At 40.4% G+C, this 25,116-nt stretch overlaps 1 protein-coding gene across 1 annotated transcript in view; it reads left to right on the top strand.

The window, feature by feature from the left end:
* SORCS1 (sortilin related VPS10 domain containing receptor 1) overlaps positions 1 to 25,116 on the top strand; it is a 258,601-nt gene that overhangs the window by 173,192 nt on the left and 60,293 nt on the right. Inside the window, exons 6-9 of the mRNA XM_062496860.1 lie at positions 8,223 to 8,287; positions 16,498 to 16,616; positions 18,868 to 18,957; positions 24,104 to 24,283. Of these exons, the coding sequence (XP_062352844.1) occupies positions 8,223 to 8,287; positions 16,498 to 16,616; positions 18,868 to 18,957; positions 24,104 to 24,283 (454 nt within the window). The remainder of the gene's footprint in view (positions 1 to 8,222; positions 8,288 to 16,497; positions 16,617 to 18,867; positions 18,958 to 24,103; positions 24,284 to 25,116) is intronic.

Consider the following 25,116-nt stretch of genomic DNA (forward strand, 5'->3'; position numbering starts at 1 on the left):
AGAAAATCATCCACTTGATCTAACACACAAGCCTTAGCTTATTCAGTGAGTTGAAAGAAAGAAATTTATTTTAAAAGGTTTTTTCATCGCTTAAGTATGGTGGTTATGGGTACGTGCCAGAGAAATCCAGGACAGTTTTCAGCAGGTATGAATGAAGCAAATGTTCATCTGATTAAGCCTTTTGGGACCAAGAAGCCCCAGTCTGATTGATGCATAGATTGGTGTGTTTTAGTTTTCCCAATTTAGCAGATATTTGTTTAAAAATCCTCCAGAGATACTTTATAAATCAGTACAGACTCCCATGAGCTTCAGCTTTTCTACATCACCCACTTCCCCTCATTAAAGTTCTGCAGAAGGAGGCAGGCATCCATTCACCATGCTCAAAATCTTGATTTGGGGGCTAATCAGCAGCAGGAGCCTGCAGTGCTGTGCAGGACCCTGGAATGTGTCAGTGGCCAGCAGGCATTGGACTAAGCAGCTGATTTCTCTGTGTGCACCTCTAAAGGCCAGACCTTGAGGAGGTGAAGCAGTGCACAGGTAAGTCACCTGTGGATTTGTCCAGATCTGTGTCAGGAAAGTTGCACTGCTGTGTTCTCTTGTATGTTTAATGAGTAGCATACTGTGTTACCAGAGTTGACTTTCCCCTCCTGCTCTAAATGACTTGCTGGCCTCCTCCAGAGCTGCCTGGCTGGGCCACAGCACTGCAAGAGACATGGTCTTAACACAGTAGGAAATGGTGATCCTATTAGACTGTACCAGCAGAGAAGCTGTAAATCAAGTAGGTTTGGCTCATGATATCAGGGAGGGGAGCTCAGAAGTTATAACTAAAGTTATATAGTATAACTAGAGTTAGTTCTACTATATAACTATAACTAACTTTCCTTCTCCTTTCTTTTCAAGACAGCTTGAAGTCTTCCATTCCCTGCAGTATATGAAAAAGATACATAGGATTGAAGGGCTATCTTAAAATCAGGATCTAGTCCTGGTTAACTGAATTTTATCCATTTCATTTAGATCCTCATTTTAAGACATTCCCCCCACTCTGTGTTACCAGCAGTAGACAGCTGCCTCCTAAGAATTTTGCATCCATCTATTTTAGAATTTCCTCTCTGGAGCTTCCTACGGAGAGCTGTGGTGTTACAGCAGCAGGGGAGAAGGCTTCCTTTGCTGCTTCCCTCAAAGCTGTGGGGTATGCAGACAGCAGAGTGTGGAAGAGTGTGGGTTTTTGTGGTGGGATGGTGAGAGTAAAAGTGACTCCCCACAGCCTGTGAGTCACACCAGTACCCCCAGTTACCTTCTCACTATTTCAGTGTTAGCAGCAACAGCCACCTGCTTTTCTGGGTCAGTGCTGTGAGGTGGCACAATTAGAAGTTGGACTTTACTGACTGCACTGCTGTTTTCTATCAGTTCTAAAGAAAGGGTGACATACTGAGTAAAGCAAAGCAGAGAATGGATTTGGCCCAGTGGTGCCAGTTGAATTGCACCAAATTGTATCATTTCATGTGATTGGACAGTGTGGAAAAGAATAGTGCAGAGATGTTGCAGGGGAAAACTAATTAAATTATGGTCAGGGGAGATTTATTAGCCAGATATAAAGAAATGAATGCTGATTTATGCCTATCTGGAATCTGTCCGTGTTTCTAAAACATGTCAGGAGGATGTGGTTAGGGGATGTTAAAGCTGGAAAGCAGTCTTTAAAGTATGTTCCAGGAATAGTAAAATCTGTGAAATCTCACATAATAGGGACTGAACTAAAGAAACCACAAGAATTGTCTCCCACACTAAGCTCCCTAGGGCAGATTCACTGACCTCTGCAAGCAAAAAAGGGAACAGAGAGTATCTGCAAAGTCCTCATGTAGTCAATATAGTAGTAAAAGAAAAAGGAGCCTGGAGGACTCTCAGGCTCTATTTTTGTCTCTGCCACATAGCAACTGTGTGATCTTGGTCAAATCAATGAGGCCCCTGTGCTCTTGACTAATCAGTGAAGTTTATCTATAAAGCTGAGAACAAGAATTTTCCTCAGCTCCTATTTCTAACTTGGTCTGCTTGTCTTGTACTTTTCCATAGGCCTTGAACAAATCAGTACCATGCAGGGAAGGTTACTTAAAGGTTGATTGTCAAGTGCTTTTGTATCTTTGGACAAAAAGCTCCCTGTTCAGTGCTACGTGTTACTATTTTTATGAATAGCAATTAGAATTCAGTATTATAGAAACATGAGTGGGACCAAAAAATTAATGCTACTAAGGACAACATGAGCGTCATCCACTGTTGTTGTTTTCATTCTGTCCTTTAAAATAAAACCAGAAACCTGCCATTCACTAAACTGAGGAGGAAGGTGTCAATTTTTTAACATGAAGTGACAGGATATGTCCAGAGGCAGTGGAAGAGCTGGTTTTGCATTGGCAAGATTTACGATAAGGGATTCACATGAGTGCTGAGGCTAAAGAAAGATAAATCCCTAAAGGCAAATTCTACCAATAATTGAATTACAAAGCCATTATCATGTGCTGAACAAAGCAACTTTATAGCTTTATTGTGACAGGATAAAGCTTGTTGGAATATTTATTTTCATAGGACAACTTTGGCATAAAGATCTCTAGGAGTACATTCTCTCTTCCGCTTGACTGTTGCAGCAATTTAGTCTTTCTGTGTAATGCAGTGTATGTGGGGCTTTGCTCAAACTGGGACTAGGAAGAAGGAACGCTGAGGGTCAGGAGGTATCTTAATTATATAGCTTGTTAAGAACAAGGTCATCTGCAGAATGCAACTGAGGCACATGAGCATTTTTCATGCTGAGTAGTCAAACTGGGTTTTCCAAGCAATGTGTCACTTTGTTTGTATTGCACTGCAGCCACATCTGAGCTACTCCCACTCAGTTCTGATATCTCAAAATGGCCAGAACTGTGTGGATCTCCTTCCATCCACCTTAGCAGAGACATGCTGTTATGTCATTTGTCTTCCAGCCTTTGCTGCATGAACAAATCATACCTGTTTACCCCCAAAGCAGGTGAGGTATGGTCACAGGAGTCCTAATTCTGCATTTGGTCACTTCCTCTGAGACATGGGAAAGCTGCACCAGGCCTCTGTGTCCATATAAAGAATGAGGGACATTGACACTGGTTCTGTCTGTGAAAAGGACGTGGTAGGATTTGTAATTTTGGGCCATTTGCATCTAAGATTCTGTAAAATAACAATGTCTTCTACTGTGTGTCTTAAAAAAGACGCTTGATCTTGACTGCTGTTGAGCATGTGTGATACAATAAATACGTATGAAAAGATTGCCATTGTGTTTCTTGTGCATATAGTCCCAAATACAGTGTGTCTGTGTCTGAAGTCAAGCATCCAAAACCAAAGGCACCCAAAGCTACTTTCCAGAATGCACCAAATGCTTGAGATGCAGACTTTATTGTCTGGTGTTTCGAGTTCATTGTTTATGAAAAAATGGTAGTTTGAAATTAGGTGCAGCAAGTAGAAGCTTTTGCTTTTTTCACAATAGTGCCTTTCTGCAGTTCTGAGTGGTCTGACTGCCTTGCAAGCCTCATCAGTTCCCAGCATCCATAAACAATTGCTTTTGTCCCTAGAAGTGAAAAAAGATAGAAGAGGTGGAAACCCCAGGATAACAGGGTCTCTATTGAAATTTCTTGGCTCAGAGGAGCTGACAGGCCACGGAAGCCAAGGTTTTAGAAATGTTTCAGACAGAGAAGATGGCAAGGGGTTGGTCACTACAGAAATATGCCAACTAGTGTTCACTGTGCAATGGGCAGTGCCAGGCTGCTTTTGTTCAGTTCAGCCTCGTTCTAAACCAGGGAATGATTTGGGGTATTTTCCCTGTGCTGCTTCTCACGGTGGATGTAGAATCTGCATTCAGAGCAATTACTGTGCTGCAGCCGGTGGTATCGATTTGTGAGGATCTCAAGTGCAGATAACTACTTAGCAGGCTTGATAGTGATTAAAATTTTAGGAAGCAACTTTGTAATAGGACTGTGGGGCTCCTACATTTTTCATAATGTGAGCACCTTCATTGTAAAGACAGTGAGGTCACTGCCTTGCACTCCTTTTGGCTTTTCTAAGTCCTCTTTTTCCCAAAAGATTTTTTTACTTTTTTTTTTCTTTCCCTTTTTTCAAAACATCCAGACAATTATACCAACAAAACACTAGAAGTTAATCAAAAAAATACAATAGGCACCATTCAACAGAAAGCATTGCAGGGATATCCCTGGTGGCATGAAGTTTCAGGCAGTATTACAGAAAGCCTGAGATTAAAGGGATGGACAAAGGACATGCTGGCACTTTACCACAAAGTGAAAACATAGGCTGAAGCAAGAAGAAAAGTTTGTGGATATGTGAGCGTTTGGTCTTTGAGACAGATGCTGAAAGGGAAGAATGGATTTGAGAAATATGAGAAGAAAGCACTGCCCGCATAACAAACAGAAGTTGCTCAGAACAGGGGATGGCAAATTTGGGACTACTGTTAATTTCTAGAGAGATTTCTGAGAGAAATCAGTAACTGAATGGGTCCCAGAATGTTGTTCATGTGTACCCCTGCTATTTTAGGGTGCTAGGTTTATCAGCTGTTGAGCACGCAGCACTCTTCCTCATCTACCTTGTGAAGCGTTGACCGTGTGTACACAAGATAATGAAGTACAGTGGGCACTTGTATTAAGTTAGAAACACTGAGTTGGAGGTTTTTGGTGTGGTTTTGGCCCAATCCACCTTATAGTTTCCTTCTTCTACATGTGAAGCTTGGGGGTTTTTTGGCCATTCTAGCTTTGGTTCAAGAACCTTCCAGTCTGGTCAGGAATGGAATTCCTTTGTAATAATTTATTCATACTTTTTCATACTGATGCCATGGGTTCAAAACTGTTCCTTAATAGTACTCAGGCTTGTAGAAGTACGTTGACTTTCTAAGCTTATAAGGATAAAGCTTTTTTTTTCTTTTTTTTTTTTTCCTCACAGCCAAATGAAAAAGACATAGATAGAATAGTGTTGTGATTGATTTGGTCAATGTACAAAAAAATTTAAGAATTCTGATGCATATCCTATATAGTTCCTAACACCTTTTTTCCAGTAGATGTTTTAGGAACAGATTGTCCTATGCATGTAAAAGGATATGTCTGTCTTCCTAGAGAGAGCATTTTCTCAGGGGCAGTACAACCAAAAGCACAATATTTATCTCCTGTATAAGCTCACTGGGGTCAATATTGCATTTCTGAATGTCTCCTAGGCTTTTATATGTCCTGGAGTAAATTATAAGGCTGATGTAAGCTGTATAAAACATTTCTCAGAAAGGGGACTGCTCAGGACATTCAATTACCCCTTTAATTGCAATCCATACCTCATCTGTAATTTGTGTTTTTAAAATTGGGTAATAAACATATTTCAAATTTGTTGTGTTTCCTACTTTGGGACCTTTATGTGATCACATGTTGGTGCCTGTAGTGTGGGTGTCCTGACATCTTAAATTCAGTGGAGAGTAACAGGCCTTTCTAGGATAAACTCCGCTCATAAAGTCATATCTAACACTGTTCAGGTGATCCACAGTGCAAAACTGCCTGCTACATCTCTCTGCCTGAGTGTGATAAGTTCATAGTTAAATATCTGTGATGTATAACTGGGTAAGATGAGTATTATGTAGCTTTTCAGGTGGTATGGAGACATGTATAAAGAAATATCCTAGGGCTACCATAGAGCAAGACAGCATGATCCAAAAAAATGTGACATTACAAAAAAGCTGATCAGTAAGCTCTCAGCAGAATCCAGGTGGAAGTGATATGTTTCTAGCTGTCAGCTCTCTACAGTTAATATTGATTTGAGCAGATGTGCATTTGTATTTTGCCTGTTATTTACAACTGATTTTTCATGTTGGCATTTAATATTATGGGCCCAACCCTGACCTTGTGCTGTCACAAATAAATTAAGCCTATTCTATATCAAAGCAATGAAATGTGTATTTTGTAAGGTAGGGAGCAAAATCTGGCAGATAGGAAGCCATGGATGTGGCTCTTGACTGTACCTGAGATGTCCTACTTGACTTCAGGGATTTCCTCCTCTGGACCTTCCTTTTCATCTTTGTTATCACATTTCTAAGTTGCAGGGGTTAGGAGACATCAAAAGAAAGGAAGTCATGGAGATTTATCACCAGCTGTGTTTCAGCTGTCCTTGTTCTGTACCCCCTTGGGAGAATTGATGGCTTAATTCTACCTTGAATTGAAGCTCCTACAGTCCCAATACTGGCTGTTGTAGTGTGAGACTAAGTCATTGGCAGGTGGCTGCTTTCAGGGTTTGAGGGGTCCAGATCTTTATATGCAGCTCTTAAGGCACCTAAGAGTTTGATGTAAATTATGGCTCATAATTGATTGTCTTTGCCTGAGAAGATGCAAAAGATGTTTCTCTTTGGATCAGAATAGCGCTGTGAGAAGGAAATTCACAAAACACCTCAGTGTAGACTGGTGCTTTGCTGGATGAGCACCATTTTTGTACTCTGAAGAGGCAAAATTTTAAAACTGTGGAATACATTCCTTGTTTCTTTGAAGAGTTGACATCCCCATGGAGTTGTGTGAGGTCAGGAGGAGGAATGAACTGATAAAGCTGTACTATGTCTTCTGCAATAGCCCAGTTCCAGGTGAGCTATTCCAATATTCCAGTTCCAGTATTTAAAGCCCACTTAAATAAACAAGAATAAACAGGAGATATGCCATAGTGCAAGCTTTGGCCTTCTGCAGTTTTTTTAGAGCTGTTTGTCACTGACATCTGTCTGTCTTGAGCTGAATTGTAATGAGCAGGCCCAGCATTTTGGCCCTAAATCTGCTGATCATAGAAGGCATAATAAAAATGCCCTAGGAAGGTTCTTCCTTCCCCCCTCACTTGGTGTCAATTAGAGGTTTTAAGTGGTAGTTGAATGTTTAGGGGAATAGCACTTGCCATAAACTTTATTAAAAATGGAGAAGAGGTAAAAGGAATGATGGCTCAGAGTATTTTCTGAAACTTCAATCCCCAGCAAAGGAGAACAAAGCCTTTTCCAGCTAGTAAATTGCTACATATTTTGTCAAGCAAAGGTAAGGATTAATCAGGACACAGTCTTGTTAACATTTTTATAATAGTTATTAGTTAATGCACATGATGATTAAGCACTGGAGGTGCCTCTGATTGCAGTCAGTGGAAACTGAATTAGGGTCTAAATCACTGTTTGAATTTCTCTTCTGATTTCCTGAAAAAATAATGAGGATTTGAAGAGAACATCTAATTTGTCTATCACTGGAAATGAATGTGTGTCTTCCCTCATGCTTCTATTAACTAGGAGGTCAGGCAGTTTCTAACAAGAAACTGGTGGTTTATCCCTTATCTTTAATCCAGGACTATGACTTGGATGATAGGATCAAGACCAAAACCAAGGCTGATTGTCAGAGATGCTGCTGAGGCAGCTGTGCAGTGGGACTGGCACACAGAGCAGTCAGTGCTCCCATCATTCAGGCTGTCCATCAAACCACTGGCCATTTGGACTCTTCCAGGGAAGTGATGAGGACACCAGTGCCAGTCCAGGGGAACCACAACAATGGAAGCAATGTTTAATTCCATAAACTCCTTATTTGCAGTGCTTAATGTCTTTACTTTGTTACTTGTTAATTCAGAGGGAACAAACAGTCATTTTCAATGTGACACTTCTTTTATTAATGGAATACTGCTTTTATTAGATCAGAAGTGATAAAATGTCTCAGGATAAAATGAGTTTTTAAACCTTCTTAATTAATGAGGGAACATTGATCATTAAGAGTGTCAATTAAGCAAATGTGCATAAAATGTCCAATATAAAGGAACAGCTATAATTAGTATGCTGGCAAATACTATTATCCTATCAATTAAAGTCTTCTGTATTCCACCCTGAACTGAAATGCATCCTTCTCACCAAACCAGGAGAAACTTCAAAATTTCATGTGCCAGTGAGAACAGGAACAGGTCTCCAGGTGGAAAAAAGTGAAGTAAAGGGGTGAGGAATAAAGAACTCATAAGTACAATGACATTTATTAGATAAAATGGTAGAATTTCTTTAAAATATTAAAGTCAATTTTCAGGAGAACACCAAAATTCTTTCAAAACTATCAGTTCTTATCAAAAGTGAGTATGAGTTTATGTCCAGCTGTACAGGATCTCTTTTGAAAGCAGTATCTCAGCCATTCTTGGTGTAAGTTGTTTTTAATGCCCTTGTCTCAATCTGTCTTTTGCAGGTCTATGATGGGGAATGGAAGAGAGCCTGACCTTGTGCACCTGGAGGCAAGGACAGTGGATGGTCGTAAGTACATCAGCTTCCAAATATTGTGATAAACAGGGCTCTCCTCATATTCTTATGGTTCTTCGTAACCATGCAATACAACAATAGAAATGTCACTTCTTTTGGTGATTCACTCATTTAGTACAAGGAGTTTGGCTGTGCCAAGTCAGATCTGTCAGAAGAGAATCCTTTCCATCAAGGCAGAAAGTTGGGTTAACGAGGCTGTGAAAGGAGCTGAGGACATGATAAGGAAGAATAGGTGATAAGCAGTAACTCGACTTTGCTACACACAACACTTTTTCTTTCTTCCTACGTGATTTTTGTTGATGGGAGCATGACACTGAAGAGAAGTTCCTGGGTCACGAAGTCTGGCTGCTGTTTGTTCACACGGTGCATAACATCACCTTGTTCATAGCTTTATAGTTTTAGCAGACATGGGGTACTCTGCCTTAGGTACTGCCTTTGAAAATAGCTAATTAGAAACCTTTTAAGGACAAATCTGAGTGCATTCTTCACTGTTACTGCATGTCCTGTCATTGTCCTTCACTTTCATCAGCTCCTTTTGCTCTCTGCTTTGCCTCTTGAGGTGGGTTTGGTTTTTTGTCTATTCCAGGAACCTCCTTTACCTGCAACTCCAAAATATTCTCCTAATTGGCTGTAAATTCTCTCAGACACCCTCAGCCACCTGCTGGCTTTTCTCCTCCCATCCAGGCTTTCTCAGGGTTTATCTTTGAGCTCCACTGCCTTTGCAGATCTTTCTCCATGGATTTCTTTTCCACAACATTGGATTGCCTCAGGCAGGCATCACACTGAAAGCCCAGCTGCCAGAGATCTAGTAATTTTAATTCCATATCGTTTCCTCAGTAACTAGCAGTTCCTGCAACATGACAAGAAGGTTTTTACCATTTGCAGTACAGAAGTATTAGTGATGCCATCAATTTTTTTTTTTTTAAATGGATAAAGTTTCCCCTTGAATTGTATCCTCAAATGCAGTGGTGCTACTTAAAATGTACATTTTGTCATTGGAAACTTAAAATATCTGAAAAGTTAATTGTAGGGTAATATGGTTTTCAACTTACAGAAAGTTAGCTTGAAAGAGAATTTTTTGGAAGATGAATTTTGAAAAGAAACAGTTGTGATATAAACCATAAAGTTTTAAAGGTCTTTTCATTTCAAGATATGCAGGATTACTGACAGTGAAAGAACATACTATCTATATTTCTTATAATCTGTGATCTGTGATTATTATTTCTCCTCTCAATTTTACTTACCTGATGTGGCAGCAAGGCTGGGAACATGAGGCTTTCTATTTCTTGGGATGTGCTAAAAGGAAATATTCTAATGGGACAGTATTTATTTCAGCACAAAATATTGCTGTTAGAAGTGATTAAAAACTTGAGGTCATTGAGATGAAGCACTACAAGTGAGGTTGAAGGAGCTGTATTCTGGTGATGCATTTGAGGAATATTCAGCTCCCAGTGGGCAGAGTACGTGCCATGCCCCAAATGCCTTGAACAGTTTTGTTTGTGTTCTGAGGCTGAAATGGTTTGCAGAGCTGTAGCAAATTTCTGCAAAACAATTCTGGAGTTCCTAACAAATTAGTAAGCTTCATTATAGTTCTTGAAATAGAAATAAAAAGCAGGTAGACAAAACTGGCTTCACTGAGGATTAAGGCATATTAGTAAAAAGAATATATTGAGGAATAACAAATTATTGCTCATCAACTCTGTACCTGTAACAGATTCTGCACATTTATATTGGTTTAGTTGTGAGGCAGCACAACTGAAGTTTTTCAGTTTATTCAGTGTCAGAACTGAAAATATAAATGTATCAGTGGTGTCAGACCTTCAGCCAGTGGTGACCCCTGCAAATCAGTCATTTGGATGAAACTTCTGGAAATGAATCAGGACTCACCTCATTGGCAATATAAGAAAATAGGTTGTATTTTCAGTAAGTGTGTGCTCTGTTTTGCCCCATGTTCCAAGGCGTGTTGGTCTCTGCCTGGAAGACTGTGGTGGGCAGCTGGAAGCAGTAACCCTGGAACATATCACAGCATTTTTTGCCAGGTATTTGGAAGCTCTGCAGGTCACAGGATTGCCAAGACAGGCAAAGAGCATGCACATGGTACATTACTGTAGTTACCATGAGCAACTTGGTATGACCAGGTCTCTTGGCTACTAGAGCTTTCTTCCAAGAACCAAATTAGTCCCTTTCCCTGCACAAAGTAATCATCACCCTCCAATGGATGAACAAACCTTTACCTCTGGAATGGAGCAGGTGTGTTTCTGCCAGTGGGGTAATGGAGTGAAGTGTGCTGAAGAAAGAAAAATACTTTATTCCAGACTGAGAGTAATCTGCAAATAATTTTTCTTGGGTTTTTATGGTGGTTCTTTTTTTAATGTTCTTGCATTTATTTATTTATACTTTGTTTGGAATATCTCTTTTGAGAGTTAACCAGGTGTAAAATTTCAGTGAAGGGATTAAATTTGAGGAGGTAGATTTGCCAAAACAAGGCGGAGAGAAAGAGAGAAGGAAAGGGGAGTAGCGTGTAAACAACCACATAATCTGAAGTGGAAATGTAAGGGCTAAGCAAATGCCTGCTGAACTAAGTATAGATAGGAAAAAAAAAAAACTTTTTTTTTTTTGTGCTGATATCTTTTCCAACAGAAGCTGAATAATAAAACTGTAGCTTTAGGTGAGAAGTAGAAATGTCAGCCAGGTACAGGGTCTCCCTGACCGAGTTGTTTGAGAACCTCTGTCAGCAACAACCTTAGTACTGGGATCTCCTTGCTAGAACACCAGTAACTCCCTAACTCTGCTCTCAGATTATGGTCTGTCTGTGCGCTTAATTTATTGTGCTTATGAACATAATGTAAAAGGTTTTCAAGAACCAAGACAAGAGTCTCTCATAAATCAGTATAACTTCAGTGGTGTTGATTTACACCTGCTGAGGATCTGGCTAGCAGTGTTGTTCCTGAGTGCACGCTCTCCCTAATTTTTGGGGTATTTTTTTCCTCTTGGGATCCAGAAATAAAGGTGCACTCCTCCTGAACACAGTGTCTAGGGTGATGAGCAAGCTGAGTAGAGTCTGCTCAATTTGGTTCTATATGTGGAGACACATTTACAGGGTTAAACACTGCCATTTATGTTTTTCATCCTGTTGTGTAAGTTTTGGAGAGCACCATGCAAATTTTCATCTGGTGGAATGTGATGCTTTTGTTTATTTCTCAAAGGCTTCAGGCCCAATCCATATAAATCTGGTTCTGAGAGCACAGTGGTAAAACTGATTTTTCTGGTTGGAAGAACTTCATATGAATGTTATCTCACATTTGCATTTGTATGCTTGGGTGTCCCTGGTGTTTAGCTTTGATTTTGGAACAGGATCAAAGGCAAGCCAGCAAAGTCATCAGGAATTGTTTTTTTGTTTGTTTTTGTTTGTTTGTGTGTTTTTTTGGGGGGGGGGTGTTTGTTTATTTGGTTCTTTTTTTTTTCTTTTTTTTTTCCCTCTGGCTTCAGGGCAACACTCCAGTAAGACAATTAATCCCCTACAGTTCTTAATCACACAATAATCTTTTTGTTGCATTCACCACCACAGCCAGCAAGTGGGGTGATGGTGGAAGTTCAATCTAGGTTTGTTCAAATGCAACTTTACGTGCTTTCAGAAGGTGTAAACTTAATGACATGTGGGGTTCAGGCTTGTGAAGAAGAAGATCCTAAAAATAACAAGCCTATCTGATTTGAGCTTGGTAGGGTTATCCCAGTAAGGCCTGATTCAAGCTAATTAAGTGGGAGGTAATTTTTATTCAGGTGGTGCCTACTGAGGAATCCAGACTGTTGGAGCAAATTAGAAAGATGGATTCCTACAAGGCATTTGGGTCCTCCAGAGAATGGCAAAACTGACTCAGAGGATGTCTAAAATGACAGTTTCTATAGACAGTAAAACAACTATTACATTTATGAGCCATGCATTTGCTTTTGTAGGTAAGACACCAATTTATTTGATGTTTTTAGTTTTTGGGGGTTTTTAAGTGTTGATGAAAGAAGCTAAGGGGTTTTCTAATGTGCTGGCAAAAATGTACAGAGCTCCTGATATTTTAAAAAGTAGTTTTGTTTCCTTTGCTTTTCCTCTGCTCTCCTGCTTTACATAGCAGCTTTTCCTGCTGAAAGGTAATTTAGGTGCTGCTGTGATGCAGTGTAAAACCAAAGTCTCACCTGGGGTCAGCAGACATGTTCTGCTTGCTGATCCACAGGGACTGATCATCTGGCCAGTAATGCCTGAATCACAAAGTTGCACTCGTACTTTAATTTCTGTTTTCACAGAAAATTGCTGGGAAGAATAAAATAATCACTGTTGTGGAAAAAATGTGTAGGCAACCTAGCCTGGCAGTCTTTTCCTAACATAGCTACAGTGGTGAATTAATTCCCATAGTGCCCTGAACCTGTGCTGTGATTTCCCGACCCCCCCAATTATGTTTAGTGTTTTTTCCTGGTCATGATTAGTATTTGTCCTGGAGATTGGCATCTGTTAGTTTCTCTCATTATAGCTTTATGTCAGAAATGGCAGAGGATATACTTCCCTATGTAAAGAAAGATTTCTGATGCTGACATGCAATGAAGAAAGAGTAGCAGCAGGATAAAACCAGATTTGGGTTTCGTTTCACTGATCTTCATTACTGGTTAATTGCTCTGCAGTTGCTGAGTCCTGGAGAGTTGTGAGCATATTCCTTTACCATGCATGTTTCACAAATTAACATTCAGACCAGATGGAAATGGATAAAGAACAGTAATTTTGTGTGTTTCTCAAAAAAAAAAAAAAAAAGTAAGCATGGGAGAACATTTACTTAAACTGAGGAATTCATTGCCATGGGAGGTTGTGAATGCTGAAGGTGCACCTGCACTGCTAAGGCAACCTAGAGTTGTGTTATTTGTCACTGAGGGAGAGGGGTTACAGGCTCTTTCAGTGGTGTATGTCACTGCCATGTTCTTATGGGTCATCAGTTACATGGTCAGGACACCAGTCATGCTTCAAAAGCAGAAACTGTCCCTAATGTCTCAGTTGCTCAATAATGAACTGGGATGCTCCACAGAAAATCTGTGAGAGAAACGGATCATTGGTTACACTATATAAAATTCCTGATTTGTCCCCAGTGGGTTTATTGATAGAGGAAAATACACATTCCTCAATGAACTAAAGACAGGAAAAATATAAATTATACATTTGCAGAGTACAATGACCATTTTCTCTGACTCTCCCTATGATCAAATAAGGTTTTGATAAGACATACATGCAAGCTTACACCAGGAAGCAGTGGATATTAAGGTTTGATGTTTAATCAAAAAAAAACCACTTGTCAACAAAATATCCTGAGGAAGGTCCCACTGCTTTAGGAAGGGATGCAAACAGGAAGATCTCCTGTTTACTTTTGCAGAGGCAACCAGCCTCCAGTAATCACCAATAACCTTCCTTCTCCACCAGCTGAGCCAAGAGATGTCTCTGGGAGAGGTTGGATCCAATTTCATCAAGAACACACGAGCATGAAGCTCAAGATAAATGGAAAAGACTAAAATATTTCATGGCACAGAGGCCCCCTGGCTCTTGGCTTCTTCTGTGTTAGCTTTTGCAATTCTCTTTCACCACTGAAACAGATTAATTTTGTCAGAGGTTTCCCTTATAAGATGTCTCCTCCGTTCTTGCGTTCTGTGACTTTTCTTGCTTCCTCTTCAGAAATAGCTGTCATTCCCCAAGAAGATTCCCACTCTGGGTGTCTAAACCTGTCAAAATGAAAGTGTCTGGGGGTGTAAGAGCTGGGAGTTGCCATGTTCTTCTCTCCAGGCACAGTGTGACTTTGTTGTTGTATATTAAAAACAGCAGCTGTTGTTGGAGGTGAGGGTTCTGGAAATGAAAAGCATAATGTCCTAATTACCTATGGCAGGGAAAACATCTGTGCGAGAAAAACTAATGAAATTAATTCCAGAGCTTAGCAACTGAATACATTAATTGACATTAATTAATGCCAAATTACGAACCTTTGCCAGTGGAGTCACATAAAATGTCTGCTAGAATGAAATGAAAAAAATCCTTGAGTTAATGTGAACACAGAAAATCTTCCCCTAGGAAAAAAAGTGAGAACCAGGCACTGCAAGAAGCCTGTTTTTCCTTCTTTCTGTCTGCTGTAGCAATAAGAGCTTTTCCTGTTGTGCACATCCCAGTGTTTGCCTGTTTGGAAGATTAGCTTAAGCAATTTCAGTGCTCTGCCCTTTAGTAGTATTACTGGCATTTTAGAATTGAATCCATGGAGAATTGCACTGTAAAAGTTCACAGGAATTGCCTTAGTAAATCTTCATTGTGATACAATCACTGCTGCACAGACTCCTGCGATCACAGCAGGAGCAGGGATAGTCCCCATTCCTCCATTAAAGCAGGATCCAGAGAACCTCAGCCTCCTCTAATGGATGTCAACCTGGCCTGCTCTTTAGAATTCCTTGTGGAGGAGATTCCTTAAATCCCCCAGTCTTTTCAACAGCTCAGGTGGCAGTAGGACCATTTCAACTGAGGCTGCTTTGCTGAAGCTCAGGATGGGCACCCATTTCACTCAGGAACTTTGTTGTGACCGAGTGAGAGAGACCCCTCCTGCAGTTCTGTCTCCAGTTCTGGAGCCCTCATCACAGGAAAGTTCTGGACCTGTTGGAGCAAGTCCAGAGGAGGCCACAAAGATGATCACAGGGATGGAACACATCTCCCTGTGAAGGCTTGCTCAGCCTGGACAAGAGAAGGCTCCGAGGAGACTTTCTTGTGACCTTTCAGCACTCTGGGGAGAAGGAGGGGACACACTGCACCACACAGCAATGTTGGGTGGTGGGAGAGACTCCCTGTCCCTATCCTTCCTGGGTGCAGAGGGACAGAGGGCTGAACGCCTCTGAAAGGGAGCTTTCCTGAGCTCACAGGAATGAGCAGGCTGGGAATTATGTCGTTCCCTGCCCTCTCGTGGCTAATGTGGAAAAAATCATGTCCCTCTAAAGAGAAATACATTTTGATGGTGCTGCCCAGGATGTATTCATTAATGTTTTGCAATGAGCTGCAAAAGCATAAAATGTTATAAACGGCAGTGACTAATAATACTGAGCACTTTATATATTCCAAGAACCCTGCAAATGCTGGAGAAAAATCATCCGTTATCAAACTTTCTAGAAGGTTCCTTACCCTGCATGACTGTTTCAAGCAGAAGCCAACAGCCCTTAGAAGCAAGGAAAGAAATGTCAAATGATATATTTTAATTAAAACCAAGATTAAATACAAGATGGTAAAATTCCAGCCATTTCTATTTCAGTGTAAGATGCTATTTCTCTGATCTGAAGGTAGTAATTATATCAAACAAGGTGTCTCTCCAAGGAAAATTATTATAAGTACTTCTAACATCAAATGCAATGTAGAGTTTCTATCATGTAAGTGCTAATGTTAAAAAGCCAAAATTGTTCCTTGTGTGGATCAGGTTTGTCATAAAACAAAATTCAAATTCTTAATGAATCTGGAAGAGTCTAAAACAGCTTACTGAGAATCTGGTTCTGTATTCTAGGATAAATTGTCTTCCTGAAGAAATTCGGGTTCTTTTTCTTCAGGTGACACATTATGAGATGAGCACCTTGCAGTGCTTCAGAATAGGAAGAGAGGACATCCCATGAAGTGACAGTGGATGAGATGGCTTGCATGGCTGCGAGATGGATGGCTGCATTTAGACTATTTAATTTGAAACTACTAAGACTTCTGGTTACAAGAGAATGTGGAATGATTGTCCAGGTCTGCCAGAGTGCATCTACCTATGCTGTCAACAGAGAAGTTGGTAAAACCCCTGAAGAGAAGTTGGTCTGAGGTACTTTCCAGATTGATCTGAATTACTCTACAGAGGTTACATGTTGTAGGAAATGCAGAGGTGCATCATAGAAGGTTCTCACTTGGTAAAAATGTGTAGTTCTGGCATCTGATCTAGAGCAGAATGAAGAAAATAATGGGAGGTTGAGGCACGTAAAGAAGGAAGAGTATTAAAGGAAGAAAGTAATCAAAGGTGGATTTACGAAGGATGTAGGGGGAAGAAGGGTTGTGTGGTGTTGAATGGATGGTCTCAATTCACTTCACATGAATCTGGGAAGCAAAAGTGCCACCTCAGCCTTATGACAGTAGGAAGAATCTGTGCTCAGGATCTCAAGTGTATTGTTTTTTGTTCTTTTCCTTTCAGATGCCCAATACATCACCTGCAAGATGCAGAACTGCAGTGAAGCCACTCGCAGCAAACCCTTTCCAGGCTACATTGACCATAACTCTCTGATCGTCCAGGGTGATTATGTCTTTGTTCAGGTGCAGTACATATTCTATTCTATTCTATTCTATTCTATTCTATTCTATTCTATTCTATTCTATTCTATTCTATTCTATTCCTTTGCATTCCTTTGCATGTGTGTGCATGTGTGTTGTTTGCAAGTACTCAGACACACTGGATCCATAAAGGCACTGAGTGGGTTGTAACAGTTTGTTGCAATGCTAACTGTGTTCCTTTAAGCTCTAGTTTCTTGTCACTGTAGGGCCACAGAGTTCCTGCCTGAATATGTTCTCTGTGTGCTGGAGTGCTCTGTGCCACTCCTTGCAATCTCATCAGCACTCTGGGATTACTGCTTTAACCCCGCAGCTGGAAGTGCTGTGTCACTCATCTGCTGTTACAAAGGAGTAGACCAAAGCTTTTTTGAGTATGAGAGGGAAATAAGAAAGAAGGGAGGGAGTCAGGGAAAGCACCAAAGGAGTAATCAGGCTTTATTGTTATGTCTCAGCTGTGATTATAGTGAATAGGCAGAAGATGGGATGTACTCAGCCAAGCTGTGTTCCAGGTGAGAGCTGGTGAATAGATTTGAACCACTGTGGGTTTCATCAGGTTGCTGCCAGTGTCCATTTAATGTCAGCTGAAGAGGAGGAGAATAACAACAGAACTGTAAGGAATGTGGAGGTGAACTGAAGATCATTAGCACTAAACTGGGCTTCCAGACAGTTTATATTTTAGCGTGTTTGTGAGTGGAGGGAAGAGAGAGGATTGATATTTTACACTGGGTTAGTTGATTGCTAATTGGCTTCTGTTAATGAACTCAGTCTTAAACACCAGTCTAAATAATCCACAAATAAATCTGGTACATACACTTCAGAACAGCTTTTGTGCCTAGTGTGTCTGAGGCAAAAAGGAAATGTTTATGTGGCAGGGAAAACAGGGGCATGTGTCACTGTGCAGCCACACTCTCTCATTCCAGAATGACTGTGTTTGTGGCTTGGCTGACAGAAGCTGGAGTATTTTTCTTTAGCCATGCTGGCTGAGCTGGATCTGGTGTTATCCCTTCTGCTCTTCAAAGGAGGAATAATCCTATGCCAGGCTGTGTATGCTTGGAGGAGTAGATGAACACCCTCCTTCTAGCCTTCCCTTCCTTCCTTTATCTCCATCTGGCTTTTCTGCAACTAAGCCATTTGGAATGAATTAGTAGGCTTAAAAGCACTAGGATAAAGGAATGGGAGTTTACTTTCCTACTAAACTTGTTTTATTTACAAACTCACACTTTCTCATTAAAAAATATTTTTGGCCATCCTTCCCCTAACTTTTGCCCGGTTCCCTTAAAAAATAGTTGAAGAGCTTTAGAATAAGAAATAGTGCTTATTTTACTTAATCTGGTATGAACCTGGCCACTGTGTACCTTGCATTTTAAACTACTGCAGTGCATTTTAAAACACTTACTACTAAAGAAAAGTCTTAATAAGCTCAGGCATCAAGCAATTAAAGCAAAGTTCAGCACGGAGAATCCCTTGGAATATTTGTTCTTCAGTATCTTTCATCCAAGGATTTCAAAGTACTTTACAAGTACTCCAAGTATTTCAAAGTACTTTCTTGATTATACTTCAGCATCACTGGAAGCCAGATAAAATTGACATTTTTTTTCTTTTTCCCTCCTTTAACAGGTAGTAGAAAATGGTACCTCACATTGTTCTAACCCAGCATTTTCAAGGTCCGCAGTCAGTATTTATGCACTTAAATATATGGCCAGGTTCACAAAAATGCCAAATCAACCGAGCTTCTCCTGCCCTCCATATCTGTGAATATTTAGCTGTCTTGTAGCAGATACCTACGGTGGCTTGTCCAGGGCCACACAGAAACCAAAGCTGGAAGCAGAAATTAAAATCAAGCCTCATGTCTGCCAATCTGCTGGTCTAATCAGCAGCCTCCAGGGCAGCTCTGCAGATAGCAAAGAACAGAGAGTGTTCTGGTCAGGCACAGGAGAGCTGTGGTATCACGAGGTGACATCATGGCCCAACTGATGTCAAGACTTCACAACTTTTCACAAGAGATTCTAGCCTTTGTCTCTGCTGAAAATGAGATTCTTCTTGTTTTGTTTTTCAGCTGCTGTCAGCTGGATCAATGTTTATTCCTCAGCTGTAACAGCACTGCAGTTTAAGTCATTGCCACCACACGGTGGTATTTCTCTTAACAGCTTTTGTTTGATAATCTTTCTGATAATTAAAAAAAAAAGAAGAAAAACCTAAAAATCTGATGATGATTACTTTCTTGCTTCTCTCATAGCTGACATCAGGAGGAAGACCACATTATTACGTTTCTTATAGGAGGAGCCCATTTGCACAGATGAAGCTGCCAAAGTACTCCTTGCCCAAGGTAGGTTGCTGCTGCTAGAATGCCCAGATGAGCCTAGACATACTTTAATTGCACAGAAGATCTTGAGTCCAACACAAGTAACTGCAAGATGACATGCAGTGAGTAAAAACAGTATTCTTCTTTAACAGAACATTTGCAAGCAAGAAAGGACTAAAACCAAAAGTCAGCAGTTTGGCTAGTCAAGGACATGAGTGTGAAATGTAGACAGATACCACAGCCCACATCAATTACCATTTCTTTATGGTTAATTAAATCAGTTTTGGAGGGGATTCTTTTTAAATTTTTTTTGTCTTAAAATTTCCCTCTCCTCTCTCTGTCTTGTATGGGTTGCTTTTTGTGCTTTGCCTCATTAGTAGATTTTAATGGGAACCAAGCAGAAAGATGTCTTTGTGTGCATACTCTGTCTCTGGCCTAATTAACAATGGTGAATTAGCATTGGAGCTTGAAAGGATATTTCTGCCTTCTGAAGCTGAATTTTTTGAAAGACCTATATAAAATGTTAGCTGCATTTTGAAGAAGCCACCAATTTGCAGCTGGGGTCCTAATGAGTTCCTAACAAAGACCGAGGACTCTTTTTTTTTTTTTTTTGCCTTTTCATTCTTGATATAGTCTGTCTTAAATGAGATTTAAGCTGAAAGGTAGCAAATGATCTAATGGATTCTATATGAGGTCTAATATCAGAAGACAAATGCATTCCCAGAAGCTAAGCAGGGATTGTCAAAAGGAAAAAAAAAAGAGAAAGTTCAAGGCTAGATTTTGTAGGTGGAAGTGTTCAAAGGGCTAATGTGGCTGATTTCACAACTGGCTGTCTTTGATTCCTCAGCCCAACAAACCTGTTTATAATGGATTGACTGGGTGACCTTCCTCTGAACAGACTGCAGCTCAAACCCAGCCCTTCCTTCAGTGCCTCACCTTCCCTGCACTGCTGCTGGAGCCTTTACTCTGTTCACAGCTCTGGAAACCAGCTTGCAGGACAGTGAGGACCACACCAGAAGCCAGGAGATATTAGCTCTGACACAGGAGTCCTGTGGCCTGCCTCAAAATTTTCAGTCACATTTTAAGATAGGTTGCTTTGAAACTTCCTGTCCAAGCAAGAGAAATTACTCTGTAAATTCAGATCAGATTTAAACAGGTGTTATTTGAAGGAGCCCTTAGCAACGGAGTTGCATTTTAGCAAGGTTATTGTAAAAGACAAATAAAAATTGTTATTTGCAGCCAATTCAGACCATCTGTAGAGGCACTGTTTGCTTTAAACTTATTGTTTCCTTTAGCCCACACTTACTTTTGTCCAACTTCTCAAAGAGATCATTGGAGACCCAGAGAAAATGCGCTAGAATTAAATTACAATGTGTTCCAGAGAACAAGAATTGGAGCAATATATTCATGTTATTTGACCCAAAGAAAGATGCTTTGTCACAGTCTCAGAATATCTTCAAAGTCTGAAGAGCTGCATTTGGCTTGGAAGGAGCTACAGTGGAACTGTGGCTCTTTAGGAGGCTGCTATCAAAGCAAAAAGTCACTTTTATGAAAAATGCACAGAGTGTTACATTATTCAAGGAATTGGAACATACAGCTTTTTTTTTAATGCCCAAATTCCCTTTTATCTCCTTGAGCTAAGAAAAAGGGGCCAAATATGGTAAACGTTACTAAGTGACTTCTGGAATTGAAGATGGAAATATCAAGCTTTTTCTCTCTGAGTGTCAGTCTGAGAACTGGAGGCGTGTGACAGCAGGCAGCCTTGGCAGGTGATGCTGCTGCTCAGGCAGGATGGCCTACAGCAAATCAAACTAAAATATTATTGTTCAAATTAGCAGCCTTTTAGCTACTCTGATTAAAAGCGTAAAAAACTTGAAACTGTTCAATTCAAGCAGACACCTGCATATGTGCATACAGATTGTGTTAACCCTGTAAATAGTCTTTACTGAGACCTCTTAATCAAAGCACCACAGTGTGGGCTGTAATGTCACTCATGATAATCACCTTAAATGTACACACGGGGTGCTCTTAGTAGAGTTTAGACCAATGCACTGGGCAGACATTTGAGAATACTGAAGCAAGTCAAGCAATTTCTCTTTTAAAAAGACCTGTCTTAACTGGTATTGGGTTGAACAGTGGTGGGATGGGTGCATATGGTATCTCTGTTTCAAATTCATCACCTGCTTTCAACCTTAGGGTGGTCATCTTGGTGGAAGAAGCAATAACAAAAATAAACCAATAAGATCCTTAAATACAGACCTTGAAAGAGCTGACAGCCCCAGTAATTTCACGGAAAGCAAAGGCAAGAGCTGGCATCTTCACAGACATTTCACAGAATATTCTGAGTTGGAAGGGACCCACAAGGACCATCAAGTCCAGCTCTTTAAGTGAAGGGCCCATATGGGGATTGATCCCACAACTTGGTTGTTATTAGCTCTGTGCTCATACAGCTGAGCTGGCAGAATAGAACTGGCATTACACATCCCTACTATTTAACTTGCCAGGAAAAAAAGTTCCCTGAAAAAAATGCAAAAGGGGCAATTGTGTAGTAATTCAGAAAGCCTTGGGTTTTAGTAAATTGAGGAGATGCCTGATCAAATCCATGTACAGCATCATGTTACTTTTGTCTTTGAAAAGGCAAAAGGGACAGATAGTAGAACTGCATATTAATGTACTTGAAGTATGTTCTGGAACAGAGAGAAAAAAGCTCAGGCTCTCAGTAGACAAATGCAAGGGGAGCCCCTAAAGATGATGATGACTATTTGAGAAAGGTGCCTTGCTTCACAGTCCTGTGCTCTTCCATCTCTGTAAGGAGCTTGTGCTATATTAAGATGAAGGCTGTCTTTTTGTATTATTCCTCCCCCTGAAGGAATTAATCCCCACCCTGAAAAGAAGAAACATAATATGATATGCTGATTAATTTTAATTTTTTTCCAGTGTGGAAGCTAAGAAATTTCTGATGGTGGCCTGAGATCTGTTTGATGCCCATATACTAATCCTTTTCTATCTAAGCTGAGCATCATTGATGCATGTATTGGACAAGACCATATTAAGAGGAAGTTAATTTATTGCCAAAGGCACAGTTGGAATGCTGTGGGTTTTTGACTTTCTGCATTATGTATATTATTGAGACAATTCTGTCTCATTCTCTGCTTCCCTAGGCTGGAATTCCTTTAGTCGTACTGGAATTTTCTTTAGACTTCCATCTTACAGCATGATCAAATGCAGGAAGTATCTAGTGAATAAACTAAGTTGTTTGCTTCTTCAGCATTTGTGAAATGTGCTTTTAGTTTTCTCTGGTGTTGATCAAAGTATCTTTTTACCCCTCTCCCCCAGTTTTTACAAAACTATTGAATGAAATGGTAAGATAATGGAAAAGTACATTCACCATACCAACCAAGTACTACTTCTAATTTCTGCCTGTGTTTAAATGGAGAGGCCTGCCCATGTGTGCCCATATGCAGAAATTAACATTTGAGATTAGAGCTGTTCTAGCCAAGGTTGCCTGGAGCACACTGGGAACACCTGCTGATGTAGATCTACCAGCAGATTGAACCAGGGTGACAGTCTGACAAGAGGAGCCACAGACAAACAGCTGTGGCTGTAACTCCTACTGGCACAGCTGGAGCTGAGAGAGGATGTCTGCTCACAGCCAAAATTAGTAGGACTCAGTGGGACTTATATTACTTTTCCTATTGCCTTGGGAATTAAGCCAATCTGTTCCTTCACAAAACAAGCCCATCTTCTGGGACATGATTTTTTTCCAGTGCAAAGAAGGAAGTAAATCAAGTGCACATTCATCCACTCTATATTCAGATCCAGATCTGGATGAGCAAGCAACTGTTCTGAATCTTAACTCCATGGTGAATCCATGGAGTTTCAAATTTATAGATCAAATTTCTTCATTATATTACTTTTTTATTTTTACATTACAAGGCTTTATCTAGAAGTATTAATCCTCCCTAAAAAGCCACCAGACACTGAATTTTCAAAGACTATTATTAGCAGAAGGGAGAAGTAGCATCAGCTTCCAAAGAGTATATTTTCTGATAAAGTTCTGTTTTGCATATAGAAAGTCCTGGCTGAGATTCATGGAAGCAGAATAACTTTGAGATATCTGCCCAAAGCAGACCAAACAGCGAAGTCTTCTGGGAAACACCTGGTGCTAAGAAATCTTCATTTCTTTTCCTACCTCCACAGATTTTTATGGCACAAAAGTACTCAAGGTGCCTGTGCTGGGCAGATAGAGCCTGCGAATTTCATTATAACAATCTCTCTCTTGGTGCCTTTTTCCATTGTAATGGAAAATAAAATAAAATAGGTAATAATTTCTCCAGGCATTGAAAGATGGGATCAGGTTCAATAGTTCCTGTTTTTTCTTTACTTATGCAGTCTTTTCACCGCTTCCTGCCTGCTGTAACACAGAGAAGAAACAGAGTAAAACAAAACCTCACTCGTAATGCTAGTGGATCTAAATACATTTCTGTTCTTTATATCTAGTGAGGATTAGGGTTGTTTTTCTGTTTTGTTTCTTGGGGTGTGCTGTTTAGTATAGCAGTCCAGGGCCTTGGCTCCAGCCCACATTGTCATTAGAAACAGTAGATAACAGCAGATGTTCCCTCATTAGTTCCTGCTTGTATCAAGTCCTGAGCATATTTGGCTTCTGAAAGCTGGGCAAGAATCAGATGTTTCAGATTATTTTTTTCTTTTTTTCCTTTTTTTTTTAACCCCTACATTTTTAATATCGATAATTCCATAGTCATGAGTGGAATCAGTCAGATGCTGAATGGGAAAAAAGCCCCAACAAATAAACAGCCCTCCCTATTCTCCAGACAAAATATTCATTAAAATGAAGGTGTTGGTAAAGGGAGTGAAAGTACTGCTGTATAACACTGTAGTGCCAATGTAAATGTTCAATTAACACCTCATCAGTTAATTACTGCTTGGAAAATTGGCAGAAGAGAGCTGGAGTAAAATATTCCTGGATGGAGTTACCTGCTTACAGTGGCTGTAGAGAATACAATAGTAAAATGCAGCAGTATTGTCTCCTGAGTTCCCTGTTGAAGTCCAGCCTAAATAAATGCCTTTCTGCACCCCAGTTCTTTTGGTGCCATTGGAGATGGCAGCACAGAGCTCCCTCGAGTCACCTGCCTCTCTTTTCTTTCCCCAGGACATGCATGTTATCAGCACAGATGAAAATCAGGTGTTTGCAGCTGTGCAGGAGTGGAACCAGAACGACACATACAATCTGTACATCTCCGACACCCGAGGGATCTACTTCACCCTGGCCTTGGAAAATGTCAAGAGTAGTCAAGGGCTGGAGGGGAATGTGATGATTGACCTCTATGAGGTATGTCATAACTCCCAACGTCTCATTGCTATCTCAGGAGCTCACAGGATGCCAGTGCTGTTTCCTCCTTGCACATCAGTCTCATAAAATGCATGTGGACAGCAAAGCCAACAAATGACTAAACACATTTTTACCCTTCCTGTATTACTGCTGTATTTACCAATAGGTTCTCGGGTGAGGAAGGGCTCATGGCTCTTTGATGCATAGGAAAAAGTTGTGGAATTAATTCAGTTGCTAAGAGGAGCTCTGTCTGTCAGCCAAAATCCTGCTTGGATCCATGTTGGCTCTATGGCTCTGAAAGCTCCCAACAGTCTCAATAGTATCATTCTCTAATTTTTGTTGCATCTCTGGCATTCTAATCTCTTGTTTTAGAAGTTAAGGAGAGACTGCAAATTTCAGCTGTCCTTGTCACCTTTCTCAGCTTGAGATATTCTGGGAACTTAAATGTTGATAGCTCTTGGGCTATCCCATGAGCATGAAAACTCTTGTACCTCATTTTGATGCCCTCTTTACCCTGAACCTTTTTCTGAACAAGTGTGCTCTGCTTAAGCTCACCATAAAAAGGCCAATTTGCATTGTCTACTGTGACAACTGATCCTAAGAGTACGATTTATAATGTGCCCTTGTCAGTCTTTTGCTCTGCTGCCTATTTTCCCCCTGGAGACAAGCACTCAGCTGAGGAGAAATTTAATCCTCAGCTGCTGTTCTGAGGGTCAGGTCCTGTTTGCAGGTCTCCTCCAGGGTATTTTCTGACCATTTAGAATAAAGGTCATAAAGTAGATCAGAGTGCCTTTGAAGATGAAGATGCTGCCTGTATTTCCCCATCACTTTCT

The sequence above is a fragment of the Cinclus cinclus genome, chromosome 7 (genome assembly GCF_963662255.1).
Source record: "Cinclus cinclus chromosome 7, bCinCin1.1, whole genome shotgun sequence".
Classification (NCBI taxonomy): domain Eukaryota; kingdom Metazoa; phylum Chordata; class Aves; order Passeriformes; family Cinclidae; genus Cinclus; species Cinclus cinclus.